Source organism: Elgaria multicarinata, chromosome 3 (genome assembly GCF_023053635.1).
Source record: "Elgaria multicarinata webbii isolate HBS135686 ecotype San Diego chromosome 3, rElgMul1.1.pri, whole genome shotgun sequence".
NCBI lineage: Eukaryota > Metazoa > Chordata > Lepidosauria > Squamata > Anguidae > Elgaria > Elgaria multicarinata.
In genome coordinates, this window is record NC_086173.1 from 34,270,944 (window position 1) to 34,290,515 (window position 19,572).

At 42.5% G+C, this 19,572-nt stretch overlaps 1 protein-coding gene across 1 annotated transcript in view; it reads left to right on the forward strand.

Moving 5' to 3' along the window:
• Positions 1-19,572, forward strand: part of TOM1L1 (target of myb1 like 1 membrane trafficking protein) — a 50,429-nt gene that overhangs the window by 23,266 nt on the left and 7,591 nt on the right. Inside the window, exons 4-10 of the mRNA XM_063119901.1 lie at positions 3,247-3,396; positions 6,045-6,164; positions 9,232-9,333; positions 11,765-11,881; positions 16,109-16,242; positions 18,534-18,594; positions 19,402-19,522. Coding sequence (XP_062975971.1) covers positions 3,247-3,396; positions 6,045-6,164; positions 9,232-9,333; positions 11,765-11,881; positions 16,109-16,242; positions 18,534-18,594; positions 19,402-19,522 — 805 coding nt within the window. The remainder of the gene's footprint in view (positions 1-3,246; positions 3,397-6,044; positions 6,165-9,231; positions 9,334-11,764; positions 11,882-16,108; positions 16,243-18,533; positions 18,595-19,401; positions 19,523-19,572) is intronic.

A 19,572-nucleotide genomic window follows, 5' to 3' on the forward strand; every position in this document is an offset into this window, starting at 1 on the left:
ATAATAATAATAATAATAATAATAATAATAATAAAAAAAAAAAAATCAGACAACCCTTCCAATAGAGGATTGTCCTCTAGCAGAGCTTCAAATAGAGGACAATTCTCTGCAAAGGAGGACACTTGACCACCCCACCTGTGACTAGCCAGATATTGTTGTGCTCCAGTTCCCATCAGCCCCAGCCACATGGACAATGGACAGGAGGTGATGGGAGCTGTGGACCAACATCATCTGGAGGGGTTTCCTACCCCTTATAAAGAAAAATGGCTACCCCAAGACTGAACAGATGAGTGTATTTTAAACATGTCTGGCACAAGACGAAGGGGGAAAGGGTTCTGCTCTCAGCTCATTATGCTTGAGAAGGGCCTGAACAGAACACAAACAGAACACAAAGTCCTGTTCTGTGCATAATGGACCATCCAGCCCAAACAATGACAACACAAAAAGTGTAGCTAGCTTTCTATGGGCTTATAAAACAGCACTCCACTCAACTGCTTATCCCGATCAAAGAGATTCCATCCCAAACAGAAGATCTCTGCCATTAGGCAAGCAGGCCACTGCTGAAAGGCTGGATGAACGTGCTTGGGAGTTGGGAGGAGAACCAGACACACACAATAAACATTTACATTTCACTGGAACCGAATGTGGCTCAGAACCAGCTGAAAGTCTAATTGCAGCATTCTTCTATCATCACAATAATTGTTACCATGGAGGTAACTTCCATCCGTTCATTTACAAATGGCTTTAAAAATAATTAATTGAAACTCCCCTTGTAGTTGATATACCTCATTGAAATCAATGGGAGGGTTGCATTGCTGTAATTGAGTATGAGATCTGGCCCATTAACTGCAGCAGTTCTACTCGAAAGGGTAACTGATCGCCCCTTCCCATCTAGGGGAAGTGCAGTAATGGGAGATGCGTCCCTAATTCCTTCCTGTAATCTGCAGAAAATGCTTTACATGCACAATCTCTCTCTGAAGCACTCTCTGCAGGGGAATGGGTTGGCTGATTAGCATGTCTTTCATGCACGCTGCTTTTCACAAAGCACCATTCAAGCCCAGGCTTTTTGGCAGCTGGGACTGCTTGGCTTTTCACATGGCAGCCTGCCCCCTTTTTCTTTTCCAATTTGTTTTCAAGAGACTGCATCCTGTGAATTGGGTGTATTTTTCTTGCTGTCGTTGCACCGTTCTTCTCCAAAGATCTGGTATGCACTGAGGAAACCAACAGTTCTCCCAAGTTCTAAGCAAAGAGAGCAGCTTTTAAAACTAGTCTTTAAAATGCTGCTGTGCAGTGACGTCTCAGACATCCAAGGATGAGCTCAGCCTTTTGCTACAGTGCATCCACCTGAAATATTAATTGGCACCTATGTGTAGGCTATTTCTTGTATGTGCATAGTTGGTAAGGTTGGTTCTGACTTTAGGAAATTGCTGCAAGTAAAGAATCAGACTGCTTACTAGCAGGAGTGCTACATTTTGACACCTCTCATTGTGTCAACGATGATAACAAAATGAATTCATTTAGATGTAATGCTAAACTGTGGTTTAGCATAACATTAGTAAGCCTTGTGCTTGTGTATTTCCCCTTCCCTTCTCCTCCTATAGCAAAGCCACAAGGAAGGGATTGGAAGAGTTTGCTTCTATTTTTAACTAACCCAGTTTGTCAGTATGTCCAAACCTGGACAAACTATGGTTAGTGTTAACTATGGTTTAGGGAAATAAGGCAGCTTCAAACCATGATTTATGATCCTGGTTTGTTTCCCTAAACCAGGGTTGGGCAACTTTTGGCCCTCCAGGTGTTTTGGACTACAAGTCCCATTGCCCCTCACCACTGGCTATGCAGGCTAGGGCTGATGGGAGTTATAGGCCAAAGCATTTGGAGGGCCACAAGTTGCCCAAATCTGCAAGCCATAGCTAAGGTTAACTTCAGGTTGGGACATAACAATAAACCATGGTTAGCCGAAAATGGAAATGAAAGTCACGCCAGGGGAAGGAAGGGAGGTTCGCGCAAGCCTTAGGCTCGTGTGTATAATGCTAAACCATAGTTTTATTTTGTTGTTGCACTCCAAACCAGATCAATGTAAAATTACCAGGTAGTCATGATATAATTATAGCAAACAGCCTATCTTCTTGCAGAATAATCTAGTTTGTAACTCGTCATTGAACCAGACTCCTGTTGGGAGTTGGGAAGGATATCATTAGAAGATGGGGCTGTTTTCTTATTCCATGATTCAGATCCTAGAATGCCATCTTTGTGTTTAGTGTCTCTGCGCTGCTCTTGTGATCCTAAAAGCTTACAGCTCTTTCATTCACTCTTATGAAATGAACGAAATGTATTTTGATCATCCGTTTTTAAGGGATTGCACTTCGTTGTTTCCTTTGGGTTCACATTCTTGTTGCTCCTGAGTCTATCCTTGCTGAATGCAGGCTACAGTATGGTTATAAAATACTACATAATATGATGGAAACCTATGAATACCTCTTCAACCATTCCTGCTGCCTCCAGGTCCAGAGGCTTCTGAATACCATTTGCTGGGAAACAACAGCAGGAGAAGGCGATTGCCTTCATTTCCTGCTTGCGGTGTTCCCACAGGGCTCTGATTGACTTCTGTGGGAGACCAGACTTGAGAGGCCTTTGGTCTGATCCAGCAGGGCTGTTGGGAGAATCTTCAACTGAGGTACATGAAGTAGAAGAGAAGCGTTGAACCTCTTTCATCCTGAGGGACAAATTTAATTTGGGAGAAGCTCTCAAAGGCCAGTGGAGAGTGGACAAAATGGAACAAGGGCAAGATATTGAAAATACCAGTATACTTTAACTTAAAGTTCTTCTTGCTAGTAGCTAAGATTTAGGAAAAGTATTTTGGGCTCTTGGAATTGGGGAGGGGGGATGTGCTATAGCTGGAAAACCAGCAAACAATTTGCAGTCGGGGCAAAGAGGGCGGGCCCAGGGGAATGCTGGAGGGGTCAGATTTGGCCCACGGACCTGAGGTTCTGCACCCCTGCAGTAGAACAAGGGGAGACTTGGGTTGACAGCTGGACTGGGATGCCAGTGCCACGGGAAGCCACAGATAGAGTTGTGAGAGGAATGGGGGAAGTTTCCATAGAACCTGTGGGGCTTGATTACTAAGTAATCAGGATGAAATGAAAATTATTTATTACATTTATATACCACCCCATAGCTGAAGTTCTCTGGGCAGTTTACAAAAGTAAGGTAATGCCTTCATAACAGAAAAAATGTGTGTCTCTGCAGCTCCTCGAGATGTGCATGCAGAACTGTGGTCCAAACTTCCAGTCTCTGGTTGTGAGAAGGGATTTCTGCAAAGACAGACTGGTAAAGCTGCTGAATCCAAGGTTCAACTTGCCAGTCGATATGCAGGAGAAAATCTTGACCTTCATCATGGTAAGCTTCCGCCTTTCCTCTTAGTGTAAAGCAAGTGTTATCCGTGTAGCAGATATCCCATGATAACTGTGCTGTGGTGCATAGGAGGGGATTCGTGGGAAGCTCTAGTAGCTGGTTTGCCCTCCTTCTTTGCTAAGCTATATACGGAGAATTGCAAGTAAAGGTCTACTGAGAGTAAGGAAGCTGGGGACATGAAGAGATTGGCAGAGCTGGCTTTCAATCGTACCCTTGTATGAGGTTCCTTGGCTTGCCAGTATTGAGTGTGTGTGTGTGTGTGTGTGTGTGTGTGTGTGTGTATGCGTGCACGGGTGTGTGTGTGTTTGTCTGGAGTAGGACATTTGCATAGCATTAGTCCTGTGCTAGTTTTGTTCTCAGTGTTTGTAAAGGACATGCCATCCTGCCAGTCATCCAACAAAAAGGTTGATTGTGTCTTTGCTCTGTGAGAAAGCGACAGAGAACTATCAATTCTCCTGGGATCACGAACTCATGAATTCATTTCTACCTCGGATGTGATTGGCATCAAATATGACAGGTGGGAGGGGGGCGGGACAAGGAGCATGAATGGCTGCCATGCATTCCCCGCTACTCTGTGTTTCCTCCAAAACAGAATTTCCCAGTTGCTTCCAGAAAAAGCTTTTGTTTTCTAATAGCCCTGCTTCAAACACAGAATTTTACGAGAGGCCCAGATGATGTTGTCTTCCATTGGACACGCTCCTGTGTTGCCCAACCATTTCTTCTGGCTTTATTTCTTGCCGCAAAAAAAAATCCTTTAACGCAGGGGAAGGCTGCACAATGCCTTTTGATTGGTAGCGCCAGGAGCTGCTCATCTGGAAGCATCTCCCCCTGTCACTTCTCATAAGGCTCATACAGGGGTAAGCTTGTGTGTTGGTCGCCTGGGTGGGTGATGCCACAGTTCTGTTTCAGATGAGGCGGACTTGAAGAGGAACAGGAAGCATGAAGAGCTTGCATTTTCCATTTTTATCTCTCAACCCTGGCACACCATCCCTCTCTGTTGGCGTTTCCCACGCAATTCCATTATTTTGTTTACACACTCAAATGAACGAAAGAGAATCAACAACCCCTGGGAAGATCAGGGATTCGTGACTTACCTCTGTTCCATCCCAGAATAAGCAATTGTGTAAACAATAGCCAGGTTCTTAGTTCTGCTGGGTGGTGTTCACAGCACTATTACAAAACAAAATACACACACAGAGTGATCTGTGAATGATGCACGTCAGCAGTGAGGTGTGAAGCTTAATTCCTTGCTTAAGAAGGCAAAGATGATTATTTCAGAATAAATCCTTTAAGGGAACAAGCTCTAGTTCAAACATGACCTGAGCGACTCTTTTCATTTCAACCCACTACTTGCACCCACTGTTCCTTGACTATCCACCTACCCTAAATATATCTATCTAGGGCAAATAGATATCTGTCTGACTTCCTTTGACTGTAAAACTGGACAGTGTGGATGGAATACCAGAATACTGGGGCGTGAGGGAGAGATAAGTGGACAACAATAGTTGTTTCTTCAAAGCTTCACATCGCCTATTAAAAGCTGAGGAATGGAATGAGTTGAAACAGGGTCTGTGGAACAATTGTGTGTGTGTGGTGGGGGGGGCAGGCATATAGGTAAAGGAAATGACCTCCTTATTCTCTCCTTCACACACTTTGCAGAGTCACCTTGTGATATATGCCCCACCATGTATGCCCACCACACAGTTCTGCCAAGTTTGCCACTACTTGATATCTAGGGTGAAATTGGTCTGCAGTAACATTCTTCATCCCGCTGTTTTTACATGGGAGTGTGAGGCAGTAATCCAAGTGTCTCCTTTGCTTATTGAAACAGACTTGTGAAAGTGTTTCCATGTGATAAGATCAAGATTGAGCATATCCTGGAGCATGTTAGGTGACCAGTTTTTTTCACTGTATTGTGAAAGACAATCTTGCCATGTATTGGAACTGTCAGAAGATTGTCCTCTATGGCATCACGAGACATGCAGGTTTTGTAATGTTTTGTAAGAAGAGCCCTGCTGCATCAGACAATGAGTCATTCTAATCCAACATTGTTTTCCTAATAGTGGCCAAAGCTTTCAGAATATGCAAGGCAATGAGAGCTAAGCTCACACTCTCTCACACACACACACCACACCACACCAAGCACCTGATATTCAGAGGTATACTGCCTCTGAGTATGAAGGATCTATCTATCTATCATGGCTAGTCTTGCATGCATTTATCTATGTAAGCCACACAAACCATCAGCCTCCATGGGATTAATCTGCCCATTGTTTCTAGGCTGCCTTTAAGGAAACCGACTATTCCAGCTGCTCCAAATGGGTCACCAGAACTGGAGGCAGTATTCCAATTTATATAGAATCAGTATAATATTGGCCATTTCATTTCTGATCAGCCCCATCACAGAATCTGCTCTTTTCACTCTGGACTGTGTTCATTGGCCTATTTCCCTTGAACCCAAGAATGCTTTCATGGATAATCTTGAACATATGCATGGAATTCTTTCACAAGTCAATTTCAGTTCATGCAAATTGAAGGGGGAAACTCACCGTGTGGTGACTTTTTCACCTCAGAAAATGGCAGTTTTCATGCTTTGGACAAAAACCTTATTCAGTTATCTTTTTCACAAACAGACCTGGTCCCGAGGATTTCCAGGTGCTGTGGACGTGAGTGAAGTCAAAGAGGTTTACCTGGAGCTCCTCAAGAAAGGAGTTGAGTTTCCACTCCCTGAGACAAAGACGGGGACCACAAAGGTACGGACTGCGTTGGCATCTGTTGTTTGGAAACAGGATATGCTTGTTGCAAAATCTACATGTGCAGAGAAGGTGTGCTACTTAATTCAAGAATAGGGTACATTTGACACAGTAATCTCCACTGCTCAGGAAACCAGTCATACGTTTCTGCCTTGGAGCATTTAAATATCTGAGAGTGGGAGGAATAGTTTTCTTAAACAGGAAATGTAGAGGTTGAGGCTTTGAAAGCTGCCCACGTTATCTAAAATCCCAGTTCCTTCTTCAGGTTAAAGGGAATTCAGTGTCCAGAATGCCTCACAGGCTTTGTAGATCTCCGTCAAAATAAAAGCAAAACTGAACATACAGTATGCAGGCAACATGCAGAAGCTATTTTTGAAGTGCGGAAGGGAGGCGTGTAAAACAAACATTTGGTTAAATAGTAAAGCAACTAACATACTTTATTCATTTTGTTCATTTATTAGATAACCGAAGCTCTCTGAGCAGTTTAGAAAGATTAAAAATCTTACAAATGCAATATTGTGCATAGTATAAAACTGTTTACATACAGACATGTGTACAGGCAGTACACACACACATATCTAAGCAATTTTAAACCATCAACAAAAATCAAAACCATGGGGAGCTTTTTTGTTCAAGTTCATGCTTGCTCGTATATACTGGCTCTCTCAGGTATTTTATATAGGCACAGAATAGTATTCCTTTAATTTAGAGATAGGCTTACAATCTAAATATTACATTGCATGATCATATAAAAAGATACATTTAAGTGCCCAAAGAACTTCACATCCATTAGCTCAGCCCCCCACCTCTGCATACATTTGCAGTGGTGTGGGAGCTGCTTCACCATGGGAGGGCGCTACTCTGTGGGGAACATATGGGCCAATCCTATGGGTCTTTCTCATCTGATCATTCCCCAACCAGGAGGAAGTAGTGGCATTTGGGTGAGAATTATGTGATGGGGTCTTTCTCCCCTGATTATCAAACTCTCCCCTGGCTGGGCACTCTTAATGGGCCTGCCCATGTTGTTCCAGTATTCACATACATAGCACAGCTGTGTGGGATCACATCATGGTAAAGTAGCCGCTACTGGGGATGGCTGTGGAGGGAAGAGGCTCACTAATCCTTCCAATTGCATTAGTAAAAGATAGGCCAGTATAATCATCCCCATGTTTCAGAAGAAGGGCTGAGAGAAAGGCATGTGCCTAAAGCCATCCCATTGAACAAAGAGCTGAAGCGAAGTTTAAACTGTGGATGTCCCATTTGCCTCTTAATGATTACTCTATACACACACACACACACATGTGTGGGCATACATCATCATCATCCATTTATTCATATGCCACTTTTATTTTATTCGATTTATAGACTGCTTAGTGTATCTAGAAATATCTCAAAGCGCTTTATAATATAAGTCCAGAATCCAGAACATACATTAAAATACACACATCATAATAATATATACAAGACCTCACAAATTAAAACTCAAAGCTCAGACATCTAAATTCGACCATTTTAAAACTGGGCAGTGCAAATCAACATTTAACTGTCAGGAAAAGACTGAGTGAAGAAACATGTTTTTAACAGGTGCTTTAAAACTCATTTTAAGCACCTCTGGAGGGGAGGGAGGGCATTCCAAAAGGGGGGGGCGCACCTGTGGAGAAGGCCCATTGAGAGGTTGCCATGGGGTGGCAGTCTACAGGTTATGATACAGCCAACAAGTATTCAGCAGGGTGTTGAACGGGTCCTGATACAGACCCGTTCAATCTTCGGGATTGAACGGGTCTGTATTGGGAAAGGTGGTCCCCCATGTCAGCTGGTCCCAAGTGGTCCCAGGCATTATACGTCAACAATAAGACTTTGAACGTGACCTAACAGGCACCCTGTGCAGTATGGGGCACACAGCATCCTGGCTGCCATATTCTGCTCCCAACTGCAGCTCCAAGATCAAGCAGAAGCAACACTTTTCCATACGGTTGCAGCCAGAGCAGCTCACGATGTATCAAATGAACAGTATAACTTCTTAAAAAGTAGACATAACTACAAACAACCATAGCGTTGTTAACGAAATAATAAATAATAATAATTCCATCTATACAGCTTTATATAAAACCTTACAAATAAATCCGAAATCCACAATTGGGCAATATCTTTCTTAGGACCAACGAAAACGCCACAAAAACGTGCACCCTTTTGAGTTCTCTAGAATGCTTCATCAGGCCTGACGGTACAAAAATCATTTTCTCATGAACCGGCACAGCTGTTTTCAGGGTTGACCATGGGGAGTTAGGTACAAAGAAATTTACTTCACTCAGCAGTTTAAAACCAAAGCAGAGAGTGGGTGACCCTGTTCAGAAGACACGCTAAGCCACGATGGTTAAGCTTTGTTTGCTAAACTTTATGGTTTAGCATGTCATGTGAATCATGACTAAGCATGTTGTGTGAACCATTCCTAACCATGGTAGCTACATAATCAAGGTTAAAATGTGCTCACTAACCATTTGTTGCAAAGGGGTTAGCGGCCTAACCATGGCTTAGCGTGTCATCTGAACAGGCCCAATAGGGTTTACAACTGAAATAACATCACTTTACATAAAAATCCAAATAGATCTCCAATACATGAAGGCAACTTTGGTTTCTTCACAATTCAGCTATACCCGTTGGTTAGCCAGCACACCTCTTTTTTGTGGCAGCCTTCTTCCCAGCTCGTACTTGTCAGCTGGGATGCCAAGAGGTGATGTATACATTGTTTGATGACAATATAAGCTTACTGCACCCTGCTGAAATTCTTTCCACATCAGGAACATTTATATGGTTTCCCTCCTGTGTGAATTTCTGACACACTTAGTCACTCTATTTTTTTTTCTCTCAATCAAGGCTTCAAAGAATAATAGGGTTCTTGAGGAAGCACTGTTTGCTGTGTATCTTGGATCTCATGCCCAGAGAAAATATTTCAGTATATGACTGACTCAAGAGTGTTTTCCACCCGTTTTGTTGTCTAAATATGTCTTGTTGGTATCCCTTTAATTTTTGAAAACCTCAAATATGTATTTGTATTACGTTGCCCCAGCCTTTGCTGCAGAGTTCGAAAAAGTCATCGTATGGCACCTCCACGAAGGGTTTATCAGGTTCTCTCACCGCATCTGCAGTCATAACACTGATTCCTGAGCAGGTACCGTGGGGCTATTTGTGTTCATATTTTGCAGTTTTAAGTGTTCATTGTCATGACTCACTGGCCGACACAGGAGCCTTGAAAATGATTTACAACTGAGAGGAACTACACTTCACCAAGTGACACTGATGTGTGTTGATAGTCCTGATTTAGGTTGCCATAGATTCCTTCTGTAAAAGCTCTGGGACTGAATTACATTTGGGGATGGGGGAGAGAGAGAGAGAGAGAGAGAGAGAACCTGGGATTAATTTATCACTGCATCTTTGTTATTTGTATAATAGCTGTCTGATGAGAAAGGTAATGAACCATTTACCTCTCCACTGATGAAATGAGGGTGAATGTTGGGAGGGGGGGAATGGAAGAGCAATGGGACTTTTCTCCTTGTTGGAGATATTCCAGAGAAGTAAGGCTGAGGTGTTGTTGTTTTTAAACACAGAAGTAAAAACATGAAAGAGTTGAAAGAAAGTTCCTTTCAACGTCATTTCCCTACTAAGCATTTTAAACTTGACCTGTTCCTCATTTTTAAATAGGACTATTTCTATCATCAATCAGTCAATCATATGCATTCTTGTTGATGACTCAGTTTTAATTTACATACAAATAAAAATATTTTGGGGGCAAAAAGCATAGAGTCTTTGTTTTTACACAAAAGGTGAGTGTCTATTTAGAGAAAAGCATTCCCTCCTTCTTGTGAGATAAAGGGGAGTGCTTTCCCCCTCAGTTTTAAATTGATTTGTTGGTGCAAAGTTTCTTTCAATATATTCTCTGTTTTAAAGTGGTGTGTGGTTTTTACAGTAGTAATTTATTACTTGTATTTTGTTGTTTTTATTGTAATGGCATTTGCTTTAATTCATGTAAGCCACCCAGAGAATTTTGGTAACAGGATAGCCAATAAATGGTACAAATTAAGATATTCAAAGATGCTGCTTACCATCTACAATTTTTAAAAGTACTTCCCCCTCCCCCATGTGCAAAACTCTGCTGCCCAATTAATTGGGGTACCTTTTGAGTTAATCAAAAGTGTTTATTTTTTAAAGTGTTTGTCCTCCCCCACAAAATGTTTATTTTTGCTTTAAACTTGATTAATCCAACCAACAAATGGATAAACATTGTAGCCCGTATTTCTAGTGAATGCATTAGCCCATTAAAATGTTGAGCTGATTCACATATTTATGTCCATAATGCTGAATCTCATCACTTGATGCCTCTCAGTTGAATGCCTCCACTGGGATCTATCACATTCACATTTCAGATGATATAAAGTGTTCGATGCCACAGTCATATTAGTTGCATGTGTGTACATATGCAAATACTGTTACATACATTGTCTGCCTGATTGTCCTATCCTATTCGCATAGACCACGGATAGGCAAAATGCTTTCCTCCAGATGTTTTGGGCTGCATCTCCTGTAATCCCTGATCACTGGTCATGCTGGCTGGTACTGATGGGAATTGTAGGCCAAAACATCTGGCAAGTACCACGTTGCCTAAAGCTGCCAAGACCAATCCCCCCTACTTAACTTTTTACTAAGCTAAAGATTAAAATCACATTGTATTTATTGAATGTAATGAATTAGTTAATATTTTCTGACATACAGTATTCTTTACACAAGGCACCTAACCATCCTATCCAGGTGAGAAAGCTGTAGAAAACCAGAGTGGTTTTAGGGAAAGGAACATGTTGAACTGACAGCCCAATTCTAAGCAGGTTTACTCAGAAATAAACCACAGAGAATTTAATGGGGCTTATACTTTGGCCACATAATGAGAAGACAGGATACCCTGGAGAAGAGGCTGATGCTAGGGAAAGTGGAAGGCAAAAGGAAGAGGGGCCGACCAAGGGCAAGATGGATGGATGATATTCTGGAGGTGACAGACTTGACCTTGGGGGAGCTGGGGGTGGCAACGGCTGACAGAAAGCTCTGGCGTGGGCTGGTCCATGAAGTCACGAAGAGTCGGAAACGACTGAACGAATAAACAACAAAACTCCCAAGTAATAGGATTGTAAGCTTACAGGGCAAAACTGAAGTATGCTTTCTCAGAAGAAAGTTCCACAGTTTTCAATTGAGGTTGCTCCCTAGTAGATGTGTTTAGAATTGCAGTCTTAATTGAACATTGAATCTTTGGTGGGCCTGTTCAGATGACACGCTAAGCCATGGTTAGGCCACTAACCCTTTTGCAGCAAATGGTTAGTGAGCATGTTTAAACCGTGGTTATGTAGCCACCATGGTTAGGAATGGTTCACACAACACGCTAAGTCATGGTTCACACAACTCACTAAGCCATTATGTTTAGCTCAAAATGCTTAACCACCGTGGCTTAGTGCGTCATCTGAACAGGGTCAGTATGTCTCTCTGATAAGAAAGAAGCCAGGACTTTTGCACACCACAGTGGGTCTCCTGTTTATTTGTTCTTTCATTCCTTTGAACAGATTGGGAAGCTGTACAGTGAACTGGATATGGTAAAAATGAATGTGAGGGTCATGTCAGCAATACTGAAGGAAAATGTCCCTGGATCAGAAAATCCAGATGACATGGAGCTTCTACAGGTACAGTGCACCCTTTTGCTGGGTCGTTTAATTTAAAATAGCACTGATCGAATTTTGGACCGTAAGTCATTGGGTAGTATCCAGAGGTGTCTCAGCCTTATGTCATTGCACTGGCATAAATCAATGCTGGCACAACATAACTAGCACAATGGGGGAAAGTGGTGGTTTGCTGCCAGAATTCAGTGGTGCCACCAAATTTCAGCAGCAAATCATGGCTTTTCTCCATTGAGCAAGTTAAGTTGCATAAGCATTGGTTTAGGGATCTAAAGGATCACTTATCTCTCTATGAGCCTGCCTGGGTATTAAGGTCTGTTCTTTTGAAAACACCTTTCCCGCAGAGACCTGTTAGTCGGGGCATGTGTGAAAGGGCTTTCTCCTGTGTTGCTCTCAAACTGTGGAATACACCCTCTCAAGAACTAGGTTTCGCCCCCACTCTCTTGGCCTTTGGAAAGGATGTAAAGATGTATCTTTTCAATTTAGCCTTTGAAAATCTGGAGCTTTAATGTTTTAATTCTTTTTTTATGTTCCTGTTTTTATTGTTTTAAAGCATGTTTTAAGTTTTTATTGTTTTAAATTGTATGCTGCTTTCCTGGACTTTTAGCAGATAAGGCAATATATCAATTTTATAAACCAATATAAATCAATAAATAAATTAGCACTAGCACTGGGACACCATTGGATACTACCCATTAACTCAATAGGTAGTATTACCTCTGGGTCCCTATGTTGGGGCCCAGAGGCATTCTGGGAAAATTATGATGGCTGCTGCAGCCACTTCACCCAGCAATTTTCTTCGCAATAAAAAAGAAAACATAATTTAAAACCAAAAGGGATGCTGGTGTCACCCTGGACACTGTGCCTGTTGAAGAATTATTTCTGTCACAAATAAAATGTGAAATTAAGTTTTTTAAAAATATAGACAGGATTTTGCCACGTGATAACCAAGCTCATATTAAAACAAATTGCTTCCAGTGACACCTGATATATTCAGATTCCTAGTACCGTCCATCTAGCAAATAAAGGCTGTAACCAGGGGAAAATAAACTGTTTGTGATGGCTTAAAATGTGAGCAAACTCTGTCAGATGGTGTTGAAGTGATGAGGTGGAGAAGGATAAGTGAATTTGTTTTGCAAATTTTAGGGCAAAACGTTTTGCAAATTTTAGGGTAAAAGTTATACATGTCTTCTTCACCTTGCGATTTAACTAAACGTTTAAAAACACAATAGAATAGCTCTATCATGAACACAATAGTACAACTGTATCATAAAACAGCAGTAAAAAATGTGCCAATTATATACACAGAATTATTGTGAGTTATCTCTAGAAGCTCATTTCTTCCCCAACATACATCTTGCAAAGAATTGGGGAGAGGGGGGTTCCTTCCGCCAAAGTTGCAAGTTTCTTATTCAAATATGAAGTGCCTGAAGAAGCTTCTTTAAAATAACCCTTACAAAGGTTCTTCATTGGTGTCCCCACCCAGGCCAGTGGAGGGAATGCAGATGAATAAGTGCAAACGTTTTAGTTAGTGCTCAGCTTGACCCTTTCCTGGATCATCTCTAAGCCTCTGATCTTTGGAGATTGTTTTCTAGCCTTGAGGCCCATTCGTGGCTGATGCAGCATCAGTATGACACCGCAAGACATGATGATGGACACTAGCAAAGATACATTTCGTTTTCAAGTATTAGTTTAATTCATGGCAGATCGGGGACTGTGGCTGCATTCGGACAATACAATAGTCAATGGTGGGTTAATAATCAACTCCATAGTTGATTATCAAAGGGGGTACTCCCCACACAAAATGATTATAATCAACCATGGTGTGGATTAAGACCAGCATCGAGTTGACCATTAGTCAACGGTGTGTTTGATTGACACATCCCCCACCCTCTCTTACCCCCTCAGTCCTCCCACTGGTATCCCTTCACCCTTTGCGAGTTCTGCTGGCTGGACTAGAGCGGCAGCTGCCACTTTGGATGCTCTTGCCAGGGGACTCTATAGTCACTGAAAATAATCACCTATGCATGATGAAATAGTCAATGGTGTCCGACACACAACACAATAATCAGCGGTTGTTCAATTAATCAACTCTGCACAGCGTTGAGTATTTGCGTTGGTTATTTCAGTTGAATAACCAACCGTGGTGTGAAAAGGTCCTGTCAGACAACACAATAACCCACTGTTGACCATTTAACCCACTGTTGGTTATTGTATTGTCCAGACCTAGTCTGTAGCTGATAATCGTGATGGCTAAACATGAAAACATTATTGCTGATTACCAGAGGCTAGGGGGATAAACAACAGAAGATGGCTCTCTCTATCACGCTCCGCTTGCGAACTTCCAAGGCTACTGCTGGGAGATAGATTGCTGGATCAGGTGGATCATTGGGCTGATCCAACATCGTAAGGCACTATTTTATGTGCTTGAATGAATGCAAGGACCATCTTTTGTGAAATAAAGGTGTGGGGGGACGGGGGTGGTGGAGTTTGTGCAAAAGTTGAAAACCTTGATGAATATGAAAGGAGTAAAAAATTCAATTCTCATATGGGGACCCCACTTCATGAACAGGTGGGATATATCTTACGGTGAAAGTGCATATAGGGCAGGTTTTTTAAGCTTTGTGATACCAGGCCTTTTTGAGGGCAGAAAAGGGCAATGAACATGATCAAGTTGATGGGGTATCTTCCCTATGGGGACAACCTTCCCCAGCCTCATGCCCTCCTGGCATGTTAGACTACAAATTCCATCGCTCCCACCAGGCATTTTGGACTACAGCTCCCATCATCCCCCAGCCAGCAGTCCTGATGGGCTGGCTGGGGGTGATAGATGTTGTGGTTCAACGCATCTGGAGGGCACCAGATTGGGGAAAGCTGAGCTGGAATGTTCCAGGCTTAGGAAAAAAAGAAGATGACTCAGGGAAGGGGATATGAGGGAAGGAGATTGGCAGTAGATTCTGGATAGGCAAAAGAATATCCTACTTCACACAATACTTCGTGGAACTTGCTGACCCAGGATGTGGTGATGACCACAGCTTTAGATGGCTTTAAAGGCGGGCTAGACAAATTCATACAGGGTAAGTCTGTCAATGGCAATCAGCCACGATCACTAAGTGGAGCCAGATTCTGGAGACAAAAACAGGGTTCTGCCTTCACGTGCCTTTGCTTTTGGACTTCCCAGAAGCATCTGGCTGGCCACTGTTGGAAACAGGATGCTGGGCTAGCTGTGCCCTTGGTCAAATTAATAGGGCACAAACTCAGAGATGCCCAAGTGTTCCATCTTCTTTTACATACTTGGCATTCCAGAGCTGGAAGTAGGGCCTGTGGCATTTAAAGCTCCATCTCACGAGTGTTCTATTGTATGCTTGTTACTGGGCACTCACAGAGTTTGCTCAGGTCCCTCACATGACATCATCTGCCTCCTGCCCCTTTTGGCCTTCCTTTCGCAACAACACCCCCCCCCCCGGGTTAAGTCCGATGTATTTTTAAACACAGAATTGCTGCTCTCCCCTGCTGTGTGCAGGAGAAGCAGTGCCATTAGAGCAGTGGACTCAATGGGCCCTGTGCTTGTTGTGTACTTCCTCTTTTGAAAGAGGAAGTAACTGAGGAACGAAAACATGGGCGGAGAAGCAACGGTAAGGAGTGTGTTAACCCCTGGTTCGATGGAGCTTCTAGACTGAGCCAATCCAAAGAAAACGGATCAGTTGGACCTAGAGAAAACCCCACCATCACACACACAAACACGTCAGTCTCTATGCAGTGAGCAAAGCCCATCTTAAATATTGCCAATGGAGAATTGGAAGTGGAGTACTAATGCATTCTACTCCCTAGAGCCGAATGCTGGCACAATTCAAAGACCAATACCTGCATTCATCTGTCTCCATGCCCCCACCCTCAGCATGGGGCTGTCCAAAGCAGGATCCTTCACTATGCTGCTAGGCAAGAACAGCCCTGACTATAATTGCCAGAAGGGAGAGAAGCTGTTGACTGCCTCTAGGAACTGCTCATGCTTTTCCAGCAAGACAGTAAAAAGAAAAAAGAAAAGGAAAAAATTGCATGTTTCTTCCCCTAAAACAAAGGATGGGGGAGAAACTAATGAATTAAATGCAGTGTTAATTGCATGTCTTTCAAGCATCTGTGGATGTGTTGGATGTAATCAACATGTCTTCAACAACCTTTGTTCTTACCATTCAAATGCTAATAGAGAATCTCTTTTCTTTTGTCCCTTGGCAGAAGCTCTACAAGACCTGTCGGGTAATGCAAGAGAGAATCATGGAATTGCTAGCGACTGTGCAGAATGAAGACGTGATCACTGAACTGATACAAGTGAATGAAAATCTGAATAATGTCCTACTGGGACACGAAAGGTAACGCTGTTCTGTACATGCCATTATATTAATACTGTATATACACAGGCTATGCCAATCGAGCTAACCAAGGGTGATGGTCGTCTCATGGTATTATTCTTCAGGAGAAGGCCTTGTGCACTCTGCCCCTTTCACTTTGTAGAGAAGTGAATGGCTGGACCAATGGATCCTGTAGCTGGTTGGTAGAACATTGGATCTCCCTGTGACTTTGGGAGATTAGCCAGTCTTCCAAGACTGCAGGATCTCCCATTCCATTGATCACTTCTCCTCCAATGTGGAGCAAGGGAGTTAGCCTGTAGGCTGCTCCTGATCTCAGCCCAGGAACATAATATCTGAACCGATCCAAAATGTCTCAGATATAAGTCTTTAGTATGATGCTTAAATTATTTTTCGTCTACTGGGCAAGCATGAAGCCTAATCAGGCATGAATCCTCCTGGACAGATGCTTGAGTATGCAACAAATTTTAGCCTCTTTTAAGAAGGGTGTCTTAAGAAGCAGACAATGCTTTTGGGCGGAAGCTCTGATTTGTACAACTTGGTGGAAATGGGCAGGCTAAGATATCACACTACCTTCCTTCCCTGCTAGCTCATGTAAGTGAGAGTATAATATGATTTCAAAAATCTACTCCAAGGCTATGTGGCCTTTCTTCTTGGTGACTCTCAGTTGTTTGGCCATTGCAGAGATGCAATAAACTTTGTACAGCCATCTGCTCTTTCTTGAAAGCCAAGCTTCTGATTTCTTAACAGCTGTGCTGGAAGGAGTTGCGGGGTGGGGAGTTGCACACGCCCAAGGCTCATACATGTCATGATAACCTTTAGCTTATTATTACATCCAAATGCATTTAATGCTCATCCAACTTCACTATTTTTGGTGAGCTGGGCTGAGGGAGGGAAGGTTCTTGCATATTTGTTGCAGTAGTTTTGATCCCATTGTTTTTGACAAACATCTGGGCCGTGCCTGCTTCTACCTTTAGAGGAGGAGATTGCAGAGATGGTCAAACCGTTGGCAAGTATGTGCCCAACTCAAATCCAAAGTTTTGAGATACTCTAGAACTCGCTTTATTAGAATTTTAAAACTGCAGGGAAGGCCGGTCCTTATGTATTTAAAGCACTTCGTTTTGAAATGTGTTAACAAAGAGCTATTAGGAGAAGTTGTAATGTGGTGTTATATTACCTATGCAAGCCCCTGTGTTTTGGTGTTATTTGCCTCTAGCCAAGCTGCACAGCGTTGGAGTGCAGGGCTGACTCTGCTCCAAACAGACCTTACAGCTGGGGTGGGCAACTTGTGGCACTCCAGATGTTTTGGCCTACAACTTCTATTAGCCCTAGCCATCATAACCATTGGTGAGGGAGAGATGATGGGAGTTATAGGCCAAAACTTCAGGAGGGCCACAAATTCCCCACCCCTGTCTTATAGGCTCTTCTGTTCCTATCCAGGCATGCTAAAAGTCCTTGTTGCCTGTGGTATTGGCGGCCTCCATGCTGCAGAATGCCCTCCCACATACACTACTGTACATTTTTTTCAGTACGCTACTACTACTTTTCCATCCACTGCAAATTCCCAGTGTTCTATTTGTTTCTCCACATGTAGAGATCTGCTAGGTGTGTAAGCCTATGCGGCAGGGTCTTGCTATTTACTGTGTTATCTGTACAGCACCATGTACATTGATGGTGTTATATAAATAAATTAATAATAATAATAATAATAATAATAATAATAATAATAATAATCTACAACTTCCCTTAACCTACTGTTCCACTGTACACTCAGCAGTTGTATTGACAGGTGGAGTTGGGGAGTCCTCATTTTTAGTTCAAACGTCAGTTTCATATTGGGGTCATATACTAGTCACAGGAACTTCCTTGGCTGCAGGCACTCACAGCTATTATTTCGCAAAAGAAACACAACAGAGTTTCCATTGTTGCCGTGTGTTTCCTTGTTATATCATCTGTGGCCTAGCACTGATAAAGCAATGCCCAAGACTGCATTATGACAAAACAACAGAGACGGTTAACTGGGAATGAAAATATATATCCTGCAAAAAATTGTGAGTGCCTTAGAAAGCCATACTCTATGCTAACCAAGCCTAAATGTTATTTTTAAAGTTATTTGTAAAAAAAAAAAACCCAAACAAACAAAAAACTCATTGTCTCTGATGGCTTGTTTTTTTAAAAAAGATATTTTTTCAGGGGAGGGGATAGTCTTTAGGAACTTTGAAATAAGGATTACAAATACTTCCTTTGTTCATTACACCTGCATGGCTTGGAACTGATTGTAACATTTCATACAGGTTCTCTCGAAACAGAGTACGTTTCTTGGAGAATCAGAGGATTCAACACGAACGCACAGTGGTAAGCGATTAGCAGCCAATCCTATTGGCTTAGAACTGCTGTCACTTGTTAGGACAAGTAGTCTAAAACATCTATGATATTCTTTGGACTCTTGATTCGTTATACAATATTTGCACCTTCCAAGTCTAGGCATATTAACTCAGAATTAACTCCACCGAGTTCAGCGGGGCTTACCCCAAGTAAGTCTGCATAGATTTAAAGTTTTCACTTTTCAATCCATTGTACAGTGTTTAGTAGAAGTCAAAGCACCAATGCTTCAGCTGTAAGTGGAAAAGTAACCAAATAGGTCTGCATAAATTGAGCACTGTTTTATTGGCTTCATAACTGAATATCAAATCTACCTCTAAGCATGTTAGGAATGGAGAGCTACTAGAAAAGTGCATGTTACCAGCACAGGAACACCTCATAGGCTTCTCCAAATTGCAGCTGTTAAACTCTCCTGTTAATGAATCTCATCTTGCAGGAAATGATTCTATTCCGTTCTACCTGTCGTCATCTTGAACTGTGCAGTGCTCTTCTGAATCTTCACAAAACACACACACACATGCACGTGTGTGTGTGTGTGTGTGTGTGTGTACACACGAGAGATGCACTCTTATATGCATGCACATGTTGGGAAAAGGCTGGTGTTTGCCAAACCATAGATGACAAGTGGGCGATTGAAATAGATCCTTACTACCCCCGAGATCTGCTTCAGTCAGAGATTATCAAGAGCCTTGTTGCAATTGCTTGTTGTAAAGTGAACACTGGATTTCCCCTTTGAGGCAACCCTAGGTATAACCCCTGCGATCTCTGTTCAATTTTAAGGTCAATGCCAACCAGCCGTCTGCTCCTTCGTGTGATCTCCTTGACCTTGAGTCGAGTGTTCCTGCTCCTGTGCCACTGCCCGGGGGAGCTGGCCCTGTGACTCCTCAGCCTTCAGAACTGAGTGTGTAAAAAAAGAGAAAGTAAACTGGTTCATGTTTTAACGGAATACTA